This window comes from Heloderma suspectum, chromosome 1 (assembly GCF_057233095.1).
Source record: "Heloderma suspectum isolate Gila_16-S chromosome 1, 16-S_ref, whole genome shotgun sequence".
NCBI classification, from domain to species: Eukaryota; Metazoa; Chordata; class Lepidosauria; order Squamata; family Helodermatidae; genus Heloderma; species Heloderma suspectum.
Genome location: NC_139458.1, coordinates 191,984,946 through 192,006,045, shown reverse-complemented (window position 1 = coordinate 192,006,045; position 21,100 = coordinate 191,984,946). Strand labels below are relative to the sequence as shown.

Sequence of the window (21,100 nt, the reverse complement as noted above, 5' to 3'; positions counted from 1 at the left end):
GCACGGTGTAAATTACACTACTTACTCTTTTCAACTGTTTCTTTCAAATAATGTTTAGAGCCACCTAGCTTCATAACAGAGCCAGAGTCTCAAGAAGTATCGCCCGGGTCAACAGTGCGTTTGAAGAGTACATTTAAAGGAACAGCACCACTCTCTGTACAGTGGTTTAAGGGTGATGCTAAGCTAACAACTGGTGGAGCTTGCTACATCATGACAGAAGCTTTGTCGAGTTACTTGGAACTTTATGCAGTAAAACCTGTGGATTCAGGCGTCTATTCTTGTAAAGTCAGCAACATGGCTGGTTCAGCTGCATGCACTGCAAACTTGTTTGTGAAAGGTTTGCATTTTCTTTCTCTTGCTACAGTACCTTGCCTTATCGCCTCTTATTGTTTTTTAACCTCTTTCTGCAACTCTTCTTAATAACATTTCTTATTCCACAGAACCTGCTACTTTTGTGGAGAGACTTGAGCCATCACAGCTGATTAAGAAAGGAGAATATGCCCAGTTAGAATGTAAAGTAACAGGCACCCCTGAAATTAAAATATCTTGGTTTAAGGATGACAGGGAAATTAAAGACAGTGCCAAATACAAGATGTCTTTGATGGGCTCCACAGCAGTACTAAGACTGTTGGATGTCACAGTTGAGGACAGTGGAGAATACATGTGTCAGGCAAAAAATGATGCTGGAAAAGATACCTGCAGTAGTGTTGTGGCAGTAAAAGGTATGTGTGAAAGTACTCTTCCACCCAGCTTTCTTAAAAAAAAAAAAAAAAGTCTTTAAAAAGTTCCAGAAGAATTAACAATTCCCACTCTTTCTTTCTCTCTTATGCTATAGAATCACCTTATTTTATCAAGGAATTTGAACCCAGGGAAGTATTAAAAGATTCAGATGTTATACTGGAGTGTGAGGTGTTAGGTACTCCTCCATTTGAGGTATATTGGTTAAAGGACAACAAACCTGTGAGGAGCAGTAGAAAACAAAGAATAACTATTGAGAATTCCTTGCTTAGTCTCCAAGTTTTCAAGTTTGACTCTTCTGATGCGGGCGAATACCAGTGCAGGGTAACAAATGATGTAGGAAGCTGTGTCTGTAGCTCGGAGCTGGTTCTGAAAGGTTAGTACTTCTTAGAAAATGTCACTATAGCCTTTATTTTAACATTTCATCAGTGTTGATGCTCACCAGACATCTATTCCTTCAACAGAGCCCCCGCAATTTCTGAAGAGGATTGAGAACATTAGCTCTCTTAGAGGAGGCACCATTGTGTTTCAGGCGACTATTAAAGGCTCCATGCCAATAACAATCTCTTGGCTGAAAGATAGTGATGACATTGTTGAAGATGATAACACAAAAATGACTTTTGTGAACAACGTGGCAACTCTCATGATCAGGGCCATTGAAGTAAAGCATGATGGGAAATATTTTTGTCAGGCCAAAAATGATGCCGGAATCCAAAGATGTTCTGCTTTACTAACAGTAAAAGGTTTGTTTAGCCTCCTCTCATGTTCACGATATATAACAATCTCTTCAGTCAATAAGTTCAAGTCACACAATTCATACTTATTCCTGTATTTACCACAGAGCCAGCCACGATCACTGATAAAGCTGTTTCAATTGATGTCACAGAGGGTGACCCAGCCACCTTGCAGTGTAGATTTTCAGGAACAAAAGATATTTCTGCCAAGTGGTTCAGAGCTGGGAAGGAGTTGACTTTGGGACCCAAATATAAAATCAGTGTTACCGATACAGTCTCCATGCTAAAGATTGCTTCAACAGAAAAGAAAGATAGTGGCGAATACACATTTGAGGTTTCAAATGATGTTGGAATCAGCAGCTGTAAAGCTAGCATTAATGTATTAGGTTTGTATTGTGTATCCTGCTTGGAGGTAGGTGGGTGGGTGGGTCTTGGCTATCATTACAGTTCTTATTCTTCTGATAGCAAAGACAAGCCTAGTGGCAGCCTAATCTAATACATTTCTTTTTGGTCTGTCTTGGGTAGATCTGATCATACCACCTAAATTCACCAAAAAACTAAAGAAAATGGACAGCATTAAGGGCTCTTTTGTTCACCTTGAGTGTATAGTGTCTGGTTCACATCCAATCAGTATCCAATGGTACAAAGATGGCCAAGAGATAACTGCTAGTGAAAAACACAAATATTCTTTCCATGATAACATGGCATTCTTGGAGATCAACCAACTTGAAGGTGTAGACAGCGGATCTTATACCTGTGAAGCAACAAATAAAGCAGGAAGAAATCAGTGCAGTGCATATTTAACTGTCAAAGGTTTGAACATCTTGTGTTTTCTTTTCTCTTAGGCAACACATTTGGCATTTTCCTTTTATGTTGAATTTGAGTGATTTCCCTCCTTTTCCTGTCTTTCTTCTCACTCTTTGTAGAACCCCCAAGTTTTGTTGAAAAGCCACAGTCACAAGATGTTATACCCGCTGCTAGAGTCCAGCTCAAAGCCCTTGTGAGTGGCACTCCTCCCATACAAATAAAGTGGTTCAAAGACAGCAAAGAACTCCTTACGGGAGCCTCTCACTCAGTTTACAAGGATGACACTTCAAGTGTACTAGAACTCTTTGCGGCCAAGACATCTGATTCAGGAAACTATATCTGCCAAATAAGCAATGATGTTGGGTCAACGACCTGCAAAGCAACTCTCTTTGTAAAAGGTCTGCAGTTTTACATCCTGTGTTATTAGTTGTTTTTTGTGCTGCACAATCCTATGTATGTCTACTTGCAAGTAAGTCACACTGTGTTCAATGGGATTACTTCCAAGTAAGTGCGTACATAGGATTTCAGCCTCCATTTTAGTTTTTTTTAATGCCAGTTACTGTTTTTCAATAAATCTATTTTTGTGCTTTCCCCCACCCTATTCTGATTTTAGAGCCCCCCAGGTTTATTCAGAAGCCTAGCCCTGTAGTAGTTTTGAGAAAAGGACAATCTACCACTTTTGAATGCCAGGTAGCTGGTACACCTGAAATCCATGCAACTTGGTACCTTGATGGGAATGAAGTAACAGACCGTGCTAAATATGGAGTCTCATTTGTAGACAACATTGCCACCTTTAAAGTCACCAGTGCTAAGGTGGAAGACAGTGGGACTTACATTTGTGAAGTTCACAATGATGCAGGCAGTGAGAGCTGCAGCACTGAATTGAAAGTGAAAGGTTAGTTGGAAAAAATCCTTTTCGAGTTCACTAAGCCATACCGTTGGATTTTCTCCCTTTTTTCCTGAGGTTGCTTTGTTTTCTTCTTCCAATTTAGAACCTCCCACATTTATAAGGGAGCTGAAACCTGTAGAAGTAGTAAAAACTTACGATGCTGTGTTAGAGTGTGAAGTCACAGGGACCCCTCCATTCAAAGTAACCTGGCTGAAGAACAACAACGAGATTCGAAGCAGCAAAAAATATACCATGACTGATAGACAATCTGTGTTTGCTCTTCAAATAATGAGCTGTGATCTTCAAGATGCTGGTGAATACCAGTGCATAATAGCAAATGAAGGAGGCAGTTGTTCCTGTAGCACAAGGGTCAGTCTGAAAGGTCAGTTCAGGAACTGCTGTAGGAAAAAAATATAGAAAATATTCAGTTTGCTCTCTTCACTTTAACCAATTTTAAACCTCATTTCTGGCTTCACTCTGGCTTTTTATTTTTAAAAACATAGAGCCCCCATCCTTCATCAAGAAGTTAGAAAACATACATGCTGTTTTGAAAAGTTCCGCCGTATTTCAATGCACGGTGGCTGGTTCCCAGCCTTTATCAGTGACTTGGATAAAAGATGAAAGAATTCTTGAAAATGATGAGAACTTCCACATTACTTTCGAGAACCATGTGGCAAGACTGAAAATCAAGAATGTCCACCTTAGTCACAGTGGGAGATATACCTGTCGGGCAAAGAACGAGTCAGGAGTGGAAAAGTGTTTTGCTTTACTTTTAGTACAAGGTTTGTGAGTTTTGATTTCTGCTTTAATCAACAAGTCTTCTGCCTATTATCCATAAGAAGACTTCAATACATTTGTGTTTTAATTCTTACTGCAGAACCTGCTCAGATCATAGAAAAAGCTAAATCAGTTAAAGTGACAGAAAAAGACCCAGTGACTTTGGAATGTACTGTGGCTGGAACTCCAGAGCTTCAACCCAAATGGTTCAAAGATGGCAAACAGTTCATGCCCAGTAGATATTACACCATGAGCTTTGATAATAATGTGGCTAGTTTCAGGATTGAATCCGTAATGAAGGAGGACAGTGGTGCATACACTTTTAAGGTTGAGAATGAGTTTGGAAGCAGCACCTGTGAGGCTGTTCTGACAGTACTAGGTTTGTATTGAGTTTTGCCAACATTGGCATTTTATTTTTTTTTTACAAACATTTTAATTACCGGTGTATTTTCATAAAGAAGATTAACAGCAAGGAAGCTGATACTACTTGCCTTTTTCCCTCCTTCTGGACAGATCAATCAATTCCTCCCTCATTTACCAAAAAACTGCCAAAAATGGATAAAATTCTGGGATCATCCATTCATATGGAGTGTAAAGTTTCTGGCTCACTCCCGATTACTGCAAAATGGTATAAAGATGGAAAAGAGATACCTGACAGCGCAAAATACAGGAGTCTGTGCCATGAAAACACAGTATCGTTAGAGGTTAATTACCTGGAACTGACAGATTCTGCAAATTATACGTGCAGCGTGACTAACGTTGCAGGAAGTGACTCGTGTAGTGCTGCCTTAACAGTGAAAGGTTTGGATTCCTGTCTTCTTTCTATACTCTTTACTGTATTAAATAGAAATCTTTTTCTACTCGACTTCACAATTACTATCTTAATATCTTTGACTGCAACTGACAGCTAACGTTATCTATAGACAACTTTTCTTTCTTATGATCTTTTTGACATCTTTAATTTTCTTGATTGTTTATTTTGCCTTGCCAGGCTGTATTTCTTGTGCTAAAAATGAATTCTTTTGTTTTCTTAAAATCTTTAGAGCCACCAAGCTTCCTGGTAAAACCAGAAAGCCAACAAGCTGTACCTGATTCAACAGTGGAATTTAAGGCTGTTTTAAAGGGAACACCGCCTTTTAAAATAAAGTGGTTTAAAGAAGATTTAGAACTTGTGCCTGGACCTAACTGTTTATTTGGGATTGAAGGGTCTACTGGTTTCTTAAATCTTTATTCAGTGGATATATCAAAAAGTGGGAAATATACTTGCCAAGTTTCCAGTGATGTTGGCAGTGATTCTTGTACAACTACACTGAGCGTAACAGGTGCGCTAATTTGTTCTGTGTTTCTCTTTTCTCATTTGTCTGCTGCTTTCTTTTTATAACTGTATCTTAATTACTTTTCTTTGTGCGTCGCTAAATTTAGAAGTTCTTGACACAGGTTAATGAGCCTTTACCTGTTCCTCTCCCCCCTTATTCTATATGCATTTTTCTTCCTACTCACCTTACTTTCATGTTTTCTTTCATTTCTTAGAACCTCCAAAGTTTGTAAAGAAACTAGAACCATCAAAAGTTGTGAAACAGGGTGATTCCACAAGACTCGAATGTAAAATCAGTGGCTCTCCAGAAATCAAGGTGGTATGGTACAAAAATGACACTGAACTCCATGCTAGTGAAAAGTTCCAGATGTCATTCACAGATTCTATGGCAGTAATTGAAATGAGACATCTTGGTGCTGCTGACAGTGGAGATTACATATGTGAAGCACAGAATCCTGCTGGCAGAGCAAGTTGCAGTACAAAACTTCTAGTAAAAGGTTAGAAAACACTCTTTTGCAGGCTTCTCTTTCTTTAGTATTTCACCTGGGCAGTGTCCTAGTTCTCACGGTTAATTTTGTATCTTCTAACCTGTGGCTTTTGCCCTATCCTTTGAGAATGCACTAAGGGCTTGGTGGTAGTGGTGGTGGTGGTGGTGGTGGTGAAGAAGATACAGACTTAGAAAGTGACCATCAATGCTTTCTACCTGTCACTGAACGGCTGGGTAGTCATGGGATAGGAGGATAAAATCTTAATGTAATGTATTCCTGCACCCTGCGCCCTGTTTTTGCTCAGCATCACACGATAGTTGTCACTTTCAGTGGTGGTACATGCATTTTGAAAAGGAAACCACTTCTGTTAACTGTATGCTTAGGCATTGGAACAGATACAGATCTGACAGCTCTTATATTATATTTGCATTAACCTAGCAACATGTATTTTACCATAGCTGTCTTTTAAAAATGGTGCCTGCTTCTTCTTTCTTCATAGAACCTCCTGTATTTAGCAGGAAGCCATCTCCACTAGATACACTCAAAGGCACTGAAGTTAGCCTTGAGTGTGAAATTTCTGGGACACCACCATTTGATGTCATATGGTATAAGGATAAGAGACAAATCCGCAGCAGTAAAAAATACAAGGTCACATCCAAAAACTACCACGCAAGTGTTCACATTCTTAATGTTGAAGCTTCTGATATTGGTGAATACCAGTGCAAAGCTCAGAATGATGTGGGAAGTGACACTTGTATTTGCACTGTAAAACTAAAAGGTAAGCATTGTTGTAGAATGCATGGTATAAAATTGTCTTCTTTATAAGAACTTGTAGAATGCTTCTTCTTGGAAATCTTCAAGCCCACTGCCTCTTTTCTCTTCAGAACCACCAAAATTTGTGACCAAAATAAGCAACCTTACTGTTGTGGTGGGTGAACCAGTAGAGTTACAAGCAACAGTGGAAGGCTCTCAACCGATTTCGGTTCTGTGGCTGAAGGACAAGGAAGAGGCCATTCGAGAAAGTGAAAACACAACAATAACATATGTGGGAAACATTGCCACTTTACAGCTTGCCAAAGCAGAACCAGCAAGTGCTGGGAAGTATATTTGCCAAATCAGTAACGATGCTGGAACCCGGGAGTGTATGGCCACCTTAACAGTTCTAGGTTGGTAATAACACAAATGTGCATTTTAAAAAGAGGTATTTTAAAAGTTGGGAAGGCTAGCTAACATGCAGGACCTTTAGGATACTATAAATCTTACGTATTGTATTAGTATAGTATAGTATAGTATAGTATAGTATAGTATCATCAATATGCATGACACTGTACAGAGTACAAGAGGAGAGGTCTTGTCTGTCCCACGGAGCATACAATCTGAAATTTGATATGGGGGAACAACATAGGAAGGGGAGGAAAGTGGAGACAGGGTAAATAGAGAAGCAATATGTGGTTGTTTCAGTTACACATGCTTAGTTACAGGCTCAGTTAAAGTACAATATGAGAACTAGGGGTGTGTGCCAAAGGCTTCACGGAAAAACAGGCATTTTACAGGCTTTTCATCTGTTGAAGTAGGTTACAAAATTAACTTTAACACAATTCATAAACATTGGCTTCAGGTCAGGAAACAATTTGGGTGATATATCTTGTTAAGGGGTGAAGATGCACTGATAAATTTAATTCATACTGCATCTATCTAGAGGATCTTACCTGTAGAATAAATACTTTTTGATGTTCTGATGGGACCAGAATGTGAACATTATAATTCTATAAACTGCATAGACATGATGATATTTCCCATCTTGTGAGTGTGTACTGTGTAGCTATATTCCAGAAAAGGAGAGCAGATAATAGCTTTGTACTACCTCCACTTCAAAGCAGAAAGATGTTGCTTTAGAGCACTAATTTTTATAATTGAAATGTCAGACAATTAGTCTAATGAGACAAAGTTATTTACAGATGGATATTGCTTGTATGTCTTTCCAGAGCCAGCTGTCATTGTAGAGAAGGCAGAGCCAATCAAAGTCACTGTAGGAGATATTTGTACCTTAGAGTGCAAAGTGGGTGGAACACCTGAACTTTCAGTAGGCTGGTTTAAGGATGGAAAAGAACTGACAAGTAGCAACAAATACAAAATTACCTTCTACAAGAAAGTGTCTACACTTAAAATTCTTGATTCAGAAGGGGAAGACAGTGGCTTATATACCTTTGAGGTACAGAACAATGTTGGCAAAAGCAGCTGCACAGCGTCAGTGGATGTTCTAGGTTAGTTCTATTGCTTCTTGCACAATATTTCCACAAGAAAATGGTTCTCCTTTGTAATCTTCTTGGGTCATTATCTTGTTTTGTTTACTTCTTCTTACATAGATCGGATTATTCCACCCTCATTCACAAGAAAACTTAAAGAAACCCATGGTGTACTAGCTTCCTCTGTGGTTCTTGAGTGCAAAGTGGCTGGATCCCACCCAATTACAGTTGCTTGGTTTCATAATGGTCATAAAATCACTACTGGGGAAAAACATCAAATCACTTTTTCAGACAGCGTTTGCGGTTTGCAAATCAATTCACTGAAGTCGTCTGATACAGGAACATACACGTGTAAAGCTGCTAACGTAGCAGGCTCCGATGAGACCAGGGCTGTTTTGACCGTGCAAGGTCAGTAATTTGACGACCAACTCGCTCTTTGCAGGAATCATCCATAATTTTACATTAATCTTTCATTCTTGCAGAATACTGCTCTTCTGGTGTTATAATTTAAGGAAAATGTTTGTTTTCATTTCATGCTTACTTAATCATCCCCTGATCTGTAATTGTTTTTAATACTTGTTTAGAACCACCCTCTTTTGTGAAGGAACCTGAATCTGTGGACATTTTACCAGGCAGAAGTGTTACATTTTCAGCTGTTGTTAGAGGAACACCACCATTTAAGGTGAACTGGTTTAGAGGGGTCAGTGAACTGGTACCAGGTGATAAATGTAACATCTATTTGGAAGATTCCGTCACAGATCTGGAGCTGTTTGATGTAGAGCCACTCCAGAGTGGAGATTATACCTGTGTTGTGATGAATGAAGCTGGCAAAGTGTCTTGTACGACACATCTTTCTGTAAAAGGTTGGTACAGATTACAGTGTCTTATTCTGAAATATTTAAATGTTTGCACAACACAAATGGTCAATACTTGATTTCTTATTGCTCACTAGAACCAGCAGTTTTTGTGAAGAAACTAAGCGATCATTGTGTGGAACCAGGCAAATCCATAATTCTAGAAAGCCGGTACACTGGTAGCCTTCCCATTTCAGTGACATGGAAGAAGAATGGTGTCACTTTAAGTCAATCTGAAAAGTGCAGCATCACCACAACAGAGAAGTCATGCATTCTGGAAATTTTTAATAGTACAAAGGATGACCAAGGGGAATACACATGTGTGGTGGAAAATGAGGCTGGAGAAGATATTTGTGAAGCACTAGTATCCACTTTAGGTCTGTCTTTAGTGACATTTCAACTGTCTTTGTCACTTAATTTTATAGTTCAAAGTCTCAACTGTATGGGTTATCTTGATGCTCATGCTGACTCTTTGTGTTCCCAGAACCCCCTTCTTTCATCACACACTTGGGACCTCTTGAGGTATCAGTTGGAGACTACACAACTTTGCAATGTCAAGTTTCTGGGACACCAGAAATCACAATTTCTTGGTACAAAGGAGATACCAAATTAAGATCTACTCCCGAGTATAAAATGTATTTCAAAGACAACGTTGCCACACTGATATTTAACAAAGTGGATGTCAGTGACAGTGGAGAATATATTTGCAAAGCTGAAAACATTGTTGGAGCTGCCTCTTCAAAGGCTGCTTTGGCAGTTCAAGGTGATCGTTTTATTTTGAGTTGATTCAAAACTCCTATTTACAGAACTTTCGCTCTTTAAAATGTGGTTCATCTGTCCAGATGCTACGCAAAGCATACATTTATAAATTTACTGCATGCCTGTTTTCTTACAGAGCGAAAACGTCCACCTTCTTTTGCAAGGAAATTAAAGGACACAGAGCAAACTGTTGGGTTCCCGGTCAAATTCGTTTGCCGCTTAAATGGGTCCGAACCCATCAGTGTTACTTGGTATAAGGATGGTGTACCTTTAAGAGATGACTTTAATGTGCAGACCTCTTACATAGATAATGTGGCAAGTCTTCATCTGTTGCAAACTGAGATGGGCCATACTGGGCAGTACTCTTGCACAGCTACCAACCCTGTTGGCACAGCTACATCTAGTGCTAGGTTCACAGTCTCAGGTTCGTTGCATACTGACTCCTTTGTTTTTAGCTATTATGTTCAGCCTTTCTTCCTAAACTCTAAAGCTCAAATGCTACAGGGTTTGGCTGTGTGTATGTGTGTGTGTGTGTGCGTGTGTTCAAAAGGGAGAAAAATAAATCAGCAATATCATCTTCCTTTTCTCAGAACCCAAACAAGCTCCCTTGTTTGATATCACGCCTGAGTCCAAAGATCTTCCCGTTGGAGAAAGTGCTGACTTTGAGTGTCATGTTACCGGAGCCCAACCAATACATGTTACCTGGGCCAAAGACGGCCGAGAGATCCGTACAGGAGGAAACTATGCAATCACATTTGTAGCCAATATGGCCCATTTAAGGATTCTGAGAGTAGGCAAAGGAGACTCTGGACAGTACACCTGCCAAGCTAGCAATGATGTTGGAAAAGACTTTTGCTCAGCTCAGCTTAATGTGAAAGGTATTGGAATTTAAGTGGACCTTGTTGAAACTGGGGGCCGGGGGTTCACTCAGAAGAGGGATTTCTTGGGACTTCTTTTTCCAAACAATTATTTGTTTCTAACTGCTTGAAGTCAAAATTGAAAAGACCAGTTCCAGACAAACAAAGAGACCTCATAGAAAGCAATCTGTGGGCATCAAATACCTAAAAGCTTTCTTTCTAACTTCTTTTTGAAACTCAGAGAAAAAATTGTTATGCTCGTAGAAGTGTGATTTATTTTTTTTCTGACAAATGACTCCTGTTGTCTGTGCTTTACATACATCCATGTTAAATATAACTCTATAGTCTTCTCTAATTTTTGTTCTTAGATCAGATTACATCTCATTCATTTATATTTTGCATATCATTGTTTTGTTTTGTTTCAAAAATAGCTATGTGGGGAAAGTATAGATATCCTAATCCATTAACAGCAACTCATCCAGAGTTCTGCAAGCCCCTCAAATAGAGGGTTGATATATTGCAAGGAGGTGGGAAACCAGCACTTGGTCTCTGCACTTGGCATACTTGTTGGGGATACAGTGTCATTCTTGCAACGGAATGAGGCTGTAAGGGGTTTTTGAATGCCAGTCAACTAACTGCTGAAGTAAAAGCAGAGGGAATGCTCAACTAAGTCAGTCTCATTTCTTCCCTCCACCCTACCGTACATTCAACTAGGAGATTATTGTGAGGCATACCTCATAAATATTGATTCTTGAATTATTACTCTGTTATTGGAGGCACAGGATGGGGAGAAGAGGTCTCCTAGACTGAGTATGGGTGCCATCCTCTATCTGAGTCCCCCACTTGCCTGAGGTTGACTAAAGCTGGGGGAGATTTCTGCTCCCCTGTCCTGAGCTCTGTGTGACCACACAAGGGGAGTAGAAAGCATGATAACAGTATTCCGCTGTACTTACTGTTTGGTGGATCAGGACCACAGCTTATCAGTGCAGAAATGTCAAGGTTTTTAGAGCTACAGAAGTAAAAATGTCTAATACATTTATGGGATAGCTGATATAATTTATATTATAGAAATGCTCAAGTAAGTAATAAGAAATAAGCAATAATAATAAGTGCGAGACTCTATCAGGAGTGTTGAACCTCTTTCAGCTTGAGGGTGGAATTCCATTTCAGAGAAGCTCTTGGGGGCCACATTCTAGTGGTGGGTGGGGCCAAAGGCAAAAGAGGCAGGGCCAAAAATACCAGCATATTTTAGTTTAAAGCTCTTAAGGCTTAGGAGAGGCATTTTACCTCTCAGAAAAACTGCACAAAAGCCATGAAACCTGCAAATGATCAGTGGTCAGGGGAAATGGGGTGGGGCCTGGCATCTAGGGAACCCTAGATGGCCAGATTGGGACCCCAGAAGACCTAGATCGGGACCCCAGGCCAAAGCTGCTGCAGCCCTGCTATATATTATCAGTTTTTGTAATAAAAACGTATTTATAAGGGATTCTATATAGAAATGTAAAACATATATACTAGCGAAACAGACAGAGTCTGTCTATCCCTAAGTAGCTTGGCCCAATATGGAGAATCTCTTTAAGCCCTCTCTCTTTTTCTTCCTCTCAAGCTTATATTTTGTTGGTTGTCATTGAACTTACCATCTGTATGATTTCCATCATAACATTTCTATGTTCTCAAGAGTTCTTCCTTGCAGTAATGCAGTACTGAATGTTGCTTTCCTTCTGGCTTCTTAGAACCTCCTAAATTTATAAAGAAACTAGAAGCATCAAGAATGGTGAAGCAGGGTGATTCATGTCAACTTGAATGTAAAATCAGTGGTTCCCCAGAAATCAAAATTCTGTGGTACAAAAATGACCATGAAATCCATGCTAGCGACAAACACCACATGGCGTTCAGTGACTCCACAGTAGTGCTAATCATCGTTGATGCCAACCCAGAAGACAGTGGCGATTACATTTGTGAAGCCCTCAATTCTGCTGGCACTGCAAGCTGCAGTACGGTCATCACCGTGAAAGGTAGAAGCCAATGCTTCCACAGATTTCGTTCGTCTTCCTCCCCGCCCCCTGCTTTCTTTTGTACCCCTACAGGCTAGATGATTAAACTACAATATAGGAAATGAACAGTCAAATGTAATGGTGAAGGAGTGAGACTCCACAACCAAGTGGCAGTAGAAATGGTGATGGTGCTGATGCGTAGGCCCAAGCACGCTATGCGAATATACATTTAAACAATCTTGAATGATTTAAGAGCAGAAGGAACAGACTAATAGGATCTCGCTTAGTGGTTGCTGGCCGGCCTCAGAAGTTACAGAACTGTACAGTAGTACAGGACAGTAATGGGTACAATCCATTTCCTGTCATTCCATTTCCTGTCACTCATATTCTGGCAGTCTAAAGTTTAGAAACACCATACGCCTCAGTCAGGATGTGCTTCTTGAGCATGTAATACCTAGGAAGCTAACAACAAGAGACAACAGGTGGATGGATCAAGGAAGTGGGTGATAATGCAAGATATGAGTTACAAGAGTAGGAGGACCAGCTTTCTGCTATCTGTGCGAGCTTCAAAACCTGCTTGCTGCTTGTCCGTTACCTCCTAGCAACATTCTATAGTTAGAGAAGACATTAGATGTGAATAGGACTTATATGGAAAAACAGAAATGCAGGAGTTGTTTTGGGTTTTGTTTTGTTTTTAATTTGCCACACTCATAAAGATAGGAAGGAAGTGAGTAAGAATATACCTTTGGATATGGGAGATTGAGAGAATGAGATAGGGAGTATGAGATCAAGTATAATAGATCTGTGGGCGTGGCAAAAATAATGATACATATTAAAGGTTATGCGTAGGCACGCACCCATCCTTATTAACTGCATTTATTTGGAAAATTCAGTACCACATGCAAAAAGAATTTGTGGACAGATGCCAAAACATCCAAGCAAGACTTTACAGCTTTGGATATAGAATTGACCTCAAAATGAACCACTATCCATGCAGCACTTTTCAAAACTGGACTATTTCTCAGGCACCTAAATAGGGATTTACAAGCATACTTTCTGTCCTCTGTTTCTAAATGTCTTGCCCCTGTTAGCAAGACTCCAGTTACATGTTGTCATATTCTTTTTTTATAGAGCCTCCTGTTTTTAGCAAGACACCTAGCCCTGTAGATACACTTAAGGGTTCTGATGTCATCCTCCAGTGTGAAATTGCAGGCACACCGCCATTTGAAGTTGTCTGGTTCAAGGACAGGAAGCAAGTCAGAAGCAGTAAGAAGTTCAAAGTTACCACGAAGAACTTCAGCGCCAGTGTCCACATTCTTAACCTTGAAGCTGCCGACACTGGGGAATATCAGTGCAAAGTTGCAAATGAGGTGGGAAGTGACATTTGCTCTTGTGCTGTCAAGTTCAAAGGTTAGTATTTGTACAAATGGGTCATTCTTTGGTCATCCCTTTTCTGATCTTTCTTTCTGGTTTGCTTGTGATTTTCTTTTCCTTTTCTTCCTTTTTTTACCATGAGTAATTCTCTTCTATACCAGAACCACCTCGGTTTGTTAAGAAGCTGAGTGACACCTTCACCTATGCCGGAGAACCCACAGCACTGCGGGCTGTAGTAGAAGGCTCCCAGCCTATTTCTGTTGTGTGGCTTAAGGACAAGGGCGAAATAATACGGGAAAGTGAAAACCTCCAGATTTCCTTTTCGGATAACATTGCAACCCTTCAGATTGCAACGGCCGAAGCCACCAATGGTGGGAAGTACATCTGCCAGATTAAAAACGATGCCGGAATGCGAGAATGCGCAGGATATTTGCAAGTCCTAGGTTGGTACTGGCTTTCCACCCCCTTCTAAAGAATGCAACCTTGACTACCTTTGCAATGGCAGCACTATCGCAATTTCCTTCTTGCTCTTGGCTTTGCAACTCAATTTTTGTGGATTTTTTCCCCTCATTCCAGAACCGGCTGTGATTTTAGAGAAGCCTGAGCCAATGACGGTTACCGCTGGCAATGTTTTTACTTTGGAGTGCACCGTGGGTGGGACTCCAGAGCTAATTGCCAAGTGGTTTAAGGATGGAAGACAACTCACCAACAGCCGCAAGCATCAGATTAGCTTTTCCAACAAAGTAGCAACGCTTAAGGTCCTTTCTGCGGGCATGGATGACAGGGGGCTGTACACATTCGAAGTGCAAAACGAAGTGGGGAAAAGCAGCTGTACCTCCTCAGTTGACATTTCAGGTTGGCTTGGGAATCTTTCTTCTCAATTACCATTTCTTTCCCTTGGCTGTGTTGGTCTCTCTTAAAACATGGCTTTTTGTTACCTTTCCCTACACAGACCAGCTTGTCCCGCCTTCTTTTATAAGAAGATTAAAAGAAACGTTTGGCGTGCTGGACTCTTCGGCTGTTCTGGAGTGCAAAACTGCTGGGTCACCGCCTATTTCAGTGACTTGGTTTTATGGAGGAAATGAGATTTTCAGTGGGGATAAATACGAAACCGCCTTTTCAGATAACGTCTGTGCTTTGAAGGTGAACGCTCTGGACTCATCTGATACAGGCCCCTACACCTGTGCTGCTGCAAATGTGGCTGGCTCTGATGAATGCAGTGCCTTTTTGACAGTGCAAGGTCAGTAAAGGGTAGACAAGCCACCTTATATGAGTGTTTTCTACTCTCTGTTTATCTTGCAGTCTTGGCAACTTATTTAATGCAAATTCCAACTACTTTCTATGTCTGCTAACATTTTAAATTTGTGTGTGTGTGTAAATCCAGAACCTCCCTCTTTTGCAAAGACACCTGATCCATTGGAGGTTTTACCTGGAATGAGTGTCACCTTCAGGAGTCTGATAAGAGGAACTCCCCCATTCAAAGTGAACTGGTTTAAGGGAAGCAGAGAACTTGTGCCGGGGAGGACATGCAACATCACCTTGGCAGATTCAACGGCAGAGTTGGAATTGTTTGAAGTAGGACCACTCCAGACTGGAGATTACACCTGTCTTGCCACTAATGATGCTGGCAGTGCTTCTTGTACCACACATCTTTTTGTGAAAGGTTTGTCCAAGTGCTACCCCACATACATATTATGGCACGTACACATGTATGTGGTACAGTTTTGGGTCTGACCCTTTCTTTCATACGACTTTACCTTAGAGCCTGCTGTATTTGTGAAGAAACTAAGTGATTTCAGTGTGGAGCATGGCAAATCCATTATTCTAGAAACTACGTTCAGCGGAACTCCTCCACTTGCCATTACATGGAAGAAGAATGGTTTAAACATCACCCAGTCTCCAAAATGTAACATAACAACGACAGAAAAATCAGGCATACTGGAAATTCTTAATAGTACCAGAGAAGATGAAGGGGAATACATCTGTGAAGTTGCAAATGATGCTGGAGAAGATGTATGTCACGCCCTGGTAACAATCTTAGGTGTGTTACTTTCTTACAGTGCTTGACTATACCTATATTAATTGCCACCATGCAATATGCTTAGATTGACTGGGTATTGACTATGGTCATTTCTGCTTCAGAACCACCTCATTTTGTTAAGCATTTGGAGCGTACAGAGGTGATCGTTGGAGAGCCAGCATCTCTACAATGCCAAGTGGCTGGAACACCAGAAATCAAAGTGTCATGGTACAAAGGAGATACCAAACTAAGATCTAGCCAGGCTTATAAAATGCACTTCAAGAACAATGTGGCTTCACTTGCTTTCAGCCAGGTGGAGAATGCCGACATTGGTGAATACGTCTGCAAAGCAGAAAACAGCGCTGGGTTTGCCACTTCAACAGCAGTGCTGACTGTCAAAGGTGATGGATCCTTTTTAAAGAATCGATTCTGATCAAAGCAGAATCTAATTATAATAGGGCTATATTACTCCTCTGCTCCTGGCATGCTCAGAAGCAGCATGAGTGAATGTTAAGGAGATTGGAAGATCTATGAGCTCCTTCCATAATGCTCCATGCAACCCTCCCTCCCTTTCCATGCCTTGGAAATTACTTATGTTCTGAGCTTGCATCAGTCAGAGAAGGAGGGGTGGATGTGGTTTTGGAAGCATGAACAGATGTTTCATTCCCCTTAATGTCCCGCTTTTGTCTGTGCCCATGCATGTGCATATGTATAGGGAGGGAGGGAAAACAGGGCTCTATTGATACCCTTCTGGATGCTCCGTCTGTGGCTGATGTGTCCACAGAGCATCGTGGCCAAAATGTTCTTTGGAGTCTTGTAGGATAAATCGTTACATGTTACAAATGCAATGTCTTCTTGCAGACCGTAAACTTCCTCCTTCATTTACGAGAAAGCTGAAAGACGTTCAGGAGACTGTTGGTTCTCCCATCGCTTTTGATTGCCGTATCATTGGCTCCGAACCACTTGAAGTGTCTTGGTATAAGGACGGGGTGTTGTTGAGAGGTGATGATAACATTCAAGCAACCTTCTTAAACAATGTGGCAACTCTTCAGATCTTACAAACCGACGTGGCTCACTGCGGCCAGTACATTTGCTCAGCTCACAATGCTCTTGGAAAAGCTTCTTCCAGTGCCAAGCTCCACCTCACAGGTTTGTAAACTACCTCATCCAAAACTGAGGCAGCTTTAAAGGAGATGTCAAGATGAACAAATTTCAGGGGTCTAATAGCAAGTGCAGTCGTGCCATTTTGAAGGGAAGGCAGAAGCATGAGTTATGTTATCCCTTTTCACTCCTTTTTATAGAACACCTGAAACCTCCATTCTTTGATGTGAAGCCTTGGCCTCTTGATGTTGCTCTTGGGGAAAGTGGTTCTTTCAAGTGTCACGTCACAGGATCAGTGCCAATGAAAGTCAGCTGGGCAAAAGATAACAGAGACATCCGCCCTGGTGGCAATTACAAGATCACACTGGTAGAAAACACAGCCACACTGACTGTTCTGAAAGTAGGCAAAGGTGATGCTGGGCTGTACACCTGCTATGCAAGCAACAGTGCTGGGAAGGATTCTTGCACTGCTCAGCTGAGTTTCAAAGGTAATTTACGAAAAGTGCTATTTTCTTCTTCTTCAGCCCCATTTTATAAAACAAACAAAACTGAAGACATGTATGAATTTTCTAGCCTTCAGAGTGGGTGCAAGTGGACGGCATCCTTGATCTAGAGTAACAGCTGTTTTAAAAAATCTTCTTGAGGTTTTGACATGAAGTTATTTCTGTGAGAAATGTAATACCACACTGGGCTTTGTATTTATTGCTTAGAAGACTGTCTAAAATTAGCAACGCGTGGAAATATATTAGTCCATAAACAGGCTGGACATAGACTGCCCGTTTAACATGTGACGCTTGAGTGGAGTATCATATTTTTACTTGAGAATTATGTTGGATAATTTTATTTTCCACAGAAGTATGCTTAAGTTGTTGAAATCTATGGTCCATAAACCATAAATAAAGGAACTTGGTGTTTATTTGGTAATATAGCTACCATTATTATGGGCTTAGAAATATAAACTTCCTTCCTAACCATATAATAGATGATGCTGACAAGTATGGGGAGAAAGTCAAATTATTCCTGGGAGGGCCATTGTAACTTTGGCATCATATGACAGGCAGACATTCAGTAGATGAAGCTTTTCCCAGCATGCTAATGCAAGTCTGGGGAAAGGATAATTGCTGAACAATTTCCTAGTATGCCTCTCTAAAGGCACAAAACCTCTGTCAGAGAAAGAGTTGGCAAACATAGAATAATAGGCTAGATTAGAAGTAGGCAATGTAAGCCCCTTCCTAGAGAGAAAGTGAAAGGAAGGCACATTCATCCGGCTCTGCCTCATTCATCCAACTTGGCACAGGCAGAATGGGATGCTTCCTTATCCACTTCCTCTTTCTGTGACAGGTATTGGATCACATTCTCTTTTTCCCTCCCAGGCATAAGATCCTGTAGCTATAAGTCTGGGATGGAGAAAAAGACCACCTGTCATTAGTGCTGTATGGGGGGGGGGGCAGTGCAACACTAATGATTGATGGCTATCCTTCCTGGCTGCTTCCCCATGCCGAAAGAGAAGGGGAGAAGGAAAATGTGTATGGGAAATGAACCAATTTTGCTGGGCCCATGGGCAATAGTGATAACATCCCTTATTAGCTTCTTCCCTGTCTTCTGGCAAGCATAAGGAAAACATTGGGGGGGGGGGGTGTAGTGGAATATGGGGGGGGAGGGGTGGCTCAGGCAAGTAGATGAGAGAGTGGGCCACCATCTCCTGACGTTCTATTTGCAAGGTCGTATTTGTCTATTATATTACTATATTATTGATTGGGCAAGGTTATCCTGTTTCCCGAGTTAGAACACACTGAGGTTGGAGTGTTAGACATATCCTGCCAGGCTCCTGCTGGCAGTGTGGAAGCGAAGGAAGACCAGCGTTCTCCTCCCTTCCGTCCAGTTTTTTCTCAACTATTTCCCTCCCATTGTTCAGCAGCCTCAGGTCTGGCATGTTCAGGGACTGGGGGGACCTTGGATCTTTTATATCCAAAGCCACCTCTGATTTGTCCAAGGCATGTTCCTGACCCACCTCCTTTTCACCTCTCCCAACACTGGAGGTCCCATGTCAGGGATGTGAGCAGTGCAGAACTTTCCTCACGGGCTGGGGGGCGGGGATCTGAGGTCAGAGGTCCTCCAAGGTTGGAGCTCTTTTTCTCTGACCTTGGAAGGGAAGATCTGATATTTCCTATATCCTTCCAGGAGCCATAGGAATTGTCACTTTAATGTAGTCAGTGATTCAAATGCTGTATGGAGATTGCTTTTCTTTTCCTTTCTTTCCTTTTTTCTTTTTTGTTATACTGGTAGTGGAATATATGTGCATAATTTTACATAAAAGTACTTTTGAGGCAGATATAGTTTGAATTGTTCTTGGGTACTCCACAGTTTGACATGTGAAGAATAAAGTAGACCTCTGGGGTTGACAGTAATCTCTTTGCTGGTACATTTCAATTTATAATATAGATGACTTAAAATCCTGAGATCTTGCAAATCTAATGCAACCAATCTTATGTAACTGTCTAATACCTTATGAGTGTATTTCCTTTTTCTTTCCTTTTTCATTAGAGCCACCAAGGTTTATTAAGAAGTTAGACTCCTCCAGAGTTGTGAAAGAACATGATTCAACTAGATATGAATGCAAGATAGGTGGTTCTCCAGAAATTAACATTGTGTGGTACAAGGCTGAAACTCAGATTCATCCCAGCAACAAATACAGTATGTCCTTCATTGATTCTGTGGCAGTTATTGAAATGCACAATCTGACTGTTGAAGACAGTGGAGACTACACTTGTGAAGCCCAAAATACAGCGGGTAGTGCCAACAGCAGTACTTCATTGAAAGTGAAAGGTCAGAACCTGCTCTTCCTATGTTTTCTCCATTCTTCCTGCTGTAGAAGGTTGCTAGGTCTATTCCCTTTCTCTAAACAAGTCTATGCTAGTTCCCATGAAAAGTCAATACCAGACCAGTTTAGTTGGCCTGGAAATGTCCTTCAGATATCCGTGCCCTCCCATCCCATTGCAGTTTTACATTCTTAAATGGCGTACTCTTTTCTTTCTAATTTGGTCCTTCATGTTTAACAGAATTCAAACCTCCTCTTTTATAGCTCCTCCTGTTTTCCGCAAGAAACCCCGGCCAGTAGAAATTCTGAAAGGTTTTGACGTTCATCTGGAATGTGAGCTTCAAGGCACTCCTCCCTTCCAAATTTCGTGGTATAAAGACAAGAGGGAAATTAGGAGTAGCAAGAAGTACAAGATCCTGTCTGAGAATTACCTTGCTAGTATTCACATTCTCAACGTTGATGCCACAGACATTGGTGAATATCACTGTAAGGCAACCAACGATGTGGGAAGTGATGCTTGCGTTTGTTCGGTGATGCTGAAAGGTTTGTAAAAGTCTTTCCATGATTGTCTTTTCCCCAGCATTTCTGTATTTTCCATCTTCGCTCTCATATCCATTACTCACGTATTGTCCATCTTTTGATCAGCACCCCCAAGGTTTGTGAAGAAACTTCATGATATCACTGCAATAGTTGGGGAGCCAGCTGAACTTCAAGCTACAGTAGAAGGTTCTGAGCCAATTTCTGTTCTTTGGTTGAAAGACAAAGGTGAAGTCATCAGAGAAAGTGACAATGTCTGGATGTCATACTCAGATAAAGTTGCTGTCCTCCAGGTTGTAAATGCAGAGCCAGCCAACACTGGGAAATATACCTGCCAAGTTAAAAATGATGCTGGAAGTCAGGAATGTTTTGCTACTCTATCAGTTCTAGGTTGGTATAGTAAAACAAAAAGTACCTTCACAGAAAGTATCTTCACATATTACGTTATCTTCTTTATAAATGTGGCTGTGATTTCCATTTCATTCCAGAGCCAGCAGGTATTGTAGAGAAGCCAGGACCAATGGCAGTCACAGCTGGAGATTCTTGTACCTTAGAGTGCACAGTAACTGGGACACCAGAGCTCACTGCTCGGTGGTTCAAGGATGGATATGAGCTCTCTTCTGACCACAAATACAAAATCACTTTCTTCAACAAAGTGTCTGGGCTTAAGATTCTGAATGCAGGATTACAGGATAGTGGAGAATATACATTTGAGGTGAAAAACAATGTTGGTCAAAGCAGTTGCACAGCGTCAGTACAGGTTTCAGGTTAGTTTGCTAACTTGGGGTTTTA

The 21,100-nt window shown here is 41.0% G+C and overlaps 1 protein-coding gene across 1 annotated transcript in view; it reads left to right on the top strand.

Annotated features, from left to right (window-relative positions):
• Positions 1 to 21,100, top strand: part of TTN (titin) — a 310,226-nt gene that overhangs the window by 99,247 nt on the left and 189,879 nt on the right. Inside the window, exons 53-89 of the mRNA XM_084814765.1 lie at positions 59 to 337; positions 441 to 722; positions 836 to 1,114; positions 1,203 to 1,481; positions 1,580 to 1,858; positions 1,998 to 2,285; positions 2,399 to 2,677; positions 2,893 to 3,174; positions 3,272 to 3,550; positions 3,672 to 3,950; positions 4,046 to 4,324; positions 4,459 to 4,746; positions 4,989 to 5,267; positions 5,476 to 5,757; positions 6,248 to 6,526; positions 6,633 to 6,914; positions 7,734 to 8,012; positions 8,115 to 8,402; positions 8,579 to 8,857; positions 8,947 to 9,225; positions 9,333 to 9,611; positions 9,744 to 10,031; positions 10,198 to 10,485; positions 12,198 to 12,479; positions 13,590 to 13,868; positions 13,994 to 14,275; positions 14,409 to 14,687; positions 14,785 to 15,072; positions 15,217 to 15,495; positions 15,595 to 15,873; positions 15,975 to 16,253; positions 16,714 to 17,001; positions 17,154 to 17,441; positions 19,498 to 19,779; positions 20,036 to 20,314; positions 20,417 to 20,698; positions 20,797 to 21,075. Coding sequence (XP_084670891.1) covers positions 59 to 337; positions 441 to 722; positions 836 to 1,114; positions 1,203 to 1,481; positions 1,580 to 1,858; positions 1,998 to 2,285; positions 2,399 to 2,677; positions 2,893 to 3,174; positions 3,272 to 3,550; positions 3,672 to 3,950; positions 4,046 to 4,324; positions 4,459 to 4,746; positions 4,989 to 5,267; positions 5,476 to 5,757; positions 6,248 to 6,526; positions 6,633 to 6,914; positions 7,734 to 8,012; positions 8,115 to 8,402; positions 8,579 to 8,857; positions 8,947 to 9,225; positions 9,333 to 9,611; positions 9,744 to 10,031; positions 10,198 to 10,485; positions 12,198 to 12,479; positions 13,590 to 13,868; positions 13,994 to 14,275; positions 14,409 to 14,687; positions 14,785 to 15,072; positions 15,217 to 15,495; positions 15,595 to 15,873; positions 15,975 to 16,253; positions 16,714 to 17,001; positions 17,154 to 17,441; positions 19,498 to 19,779; positions 20,036 to 20,314; positions 20,417 to 20,698; positions 20,797 to 21,075 — 10,419 coding nt within the window. The remainder of the gene's footprint in view (positions 1 to 58; positions 338 to 440; positions 723 to 835; positions 1,115 to 1,202; positions 1,482 to 1,579; positions 1,859 to 1,997; positions 2,286 to 2,398; positions 2,678 to 2,892; positions 3,175 to 3,271; positions 3,551 to 3,671; positions 3,951 to 4,045; positions 4,325 to 4,458; positions 4,747 to 4,988; positions 5,268 to 5,475; positions 5,758 to 6,247; positions 6,527 to 6,632; positions 6,915 to 7,733; positions 8,013 to 8,114; positions 8,403 to 8,578; positions 8,858 to 8,946; positions 9,226 to 9,332; positions 9,612 to 9,743; positions 10,032 to 10,197; positions 10,486 to 12,197; positions 12,480 to 13,589; positions 13,869 to 13,993; positions 14,276 to 14,408; positions 14,688 to 14,784; positions 15,073 to 15,216; positions 15,496 to 15,594; positions 15,874 to 15,974; positions 16,254 to 16,713; positions 17,002 to 17,153; positions 17,442 to 19,497; positions 19,780 to 20,035; positions 20,315 to 20,416; positions 20,699 to 20,796; positions 21,076 to 21,100) is intronic.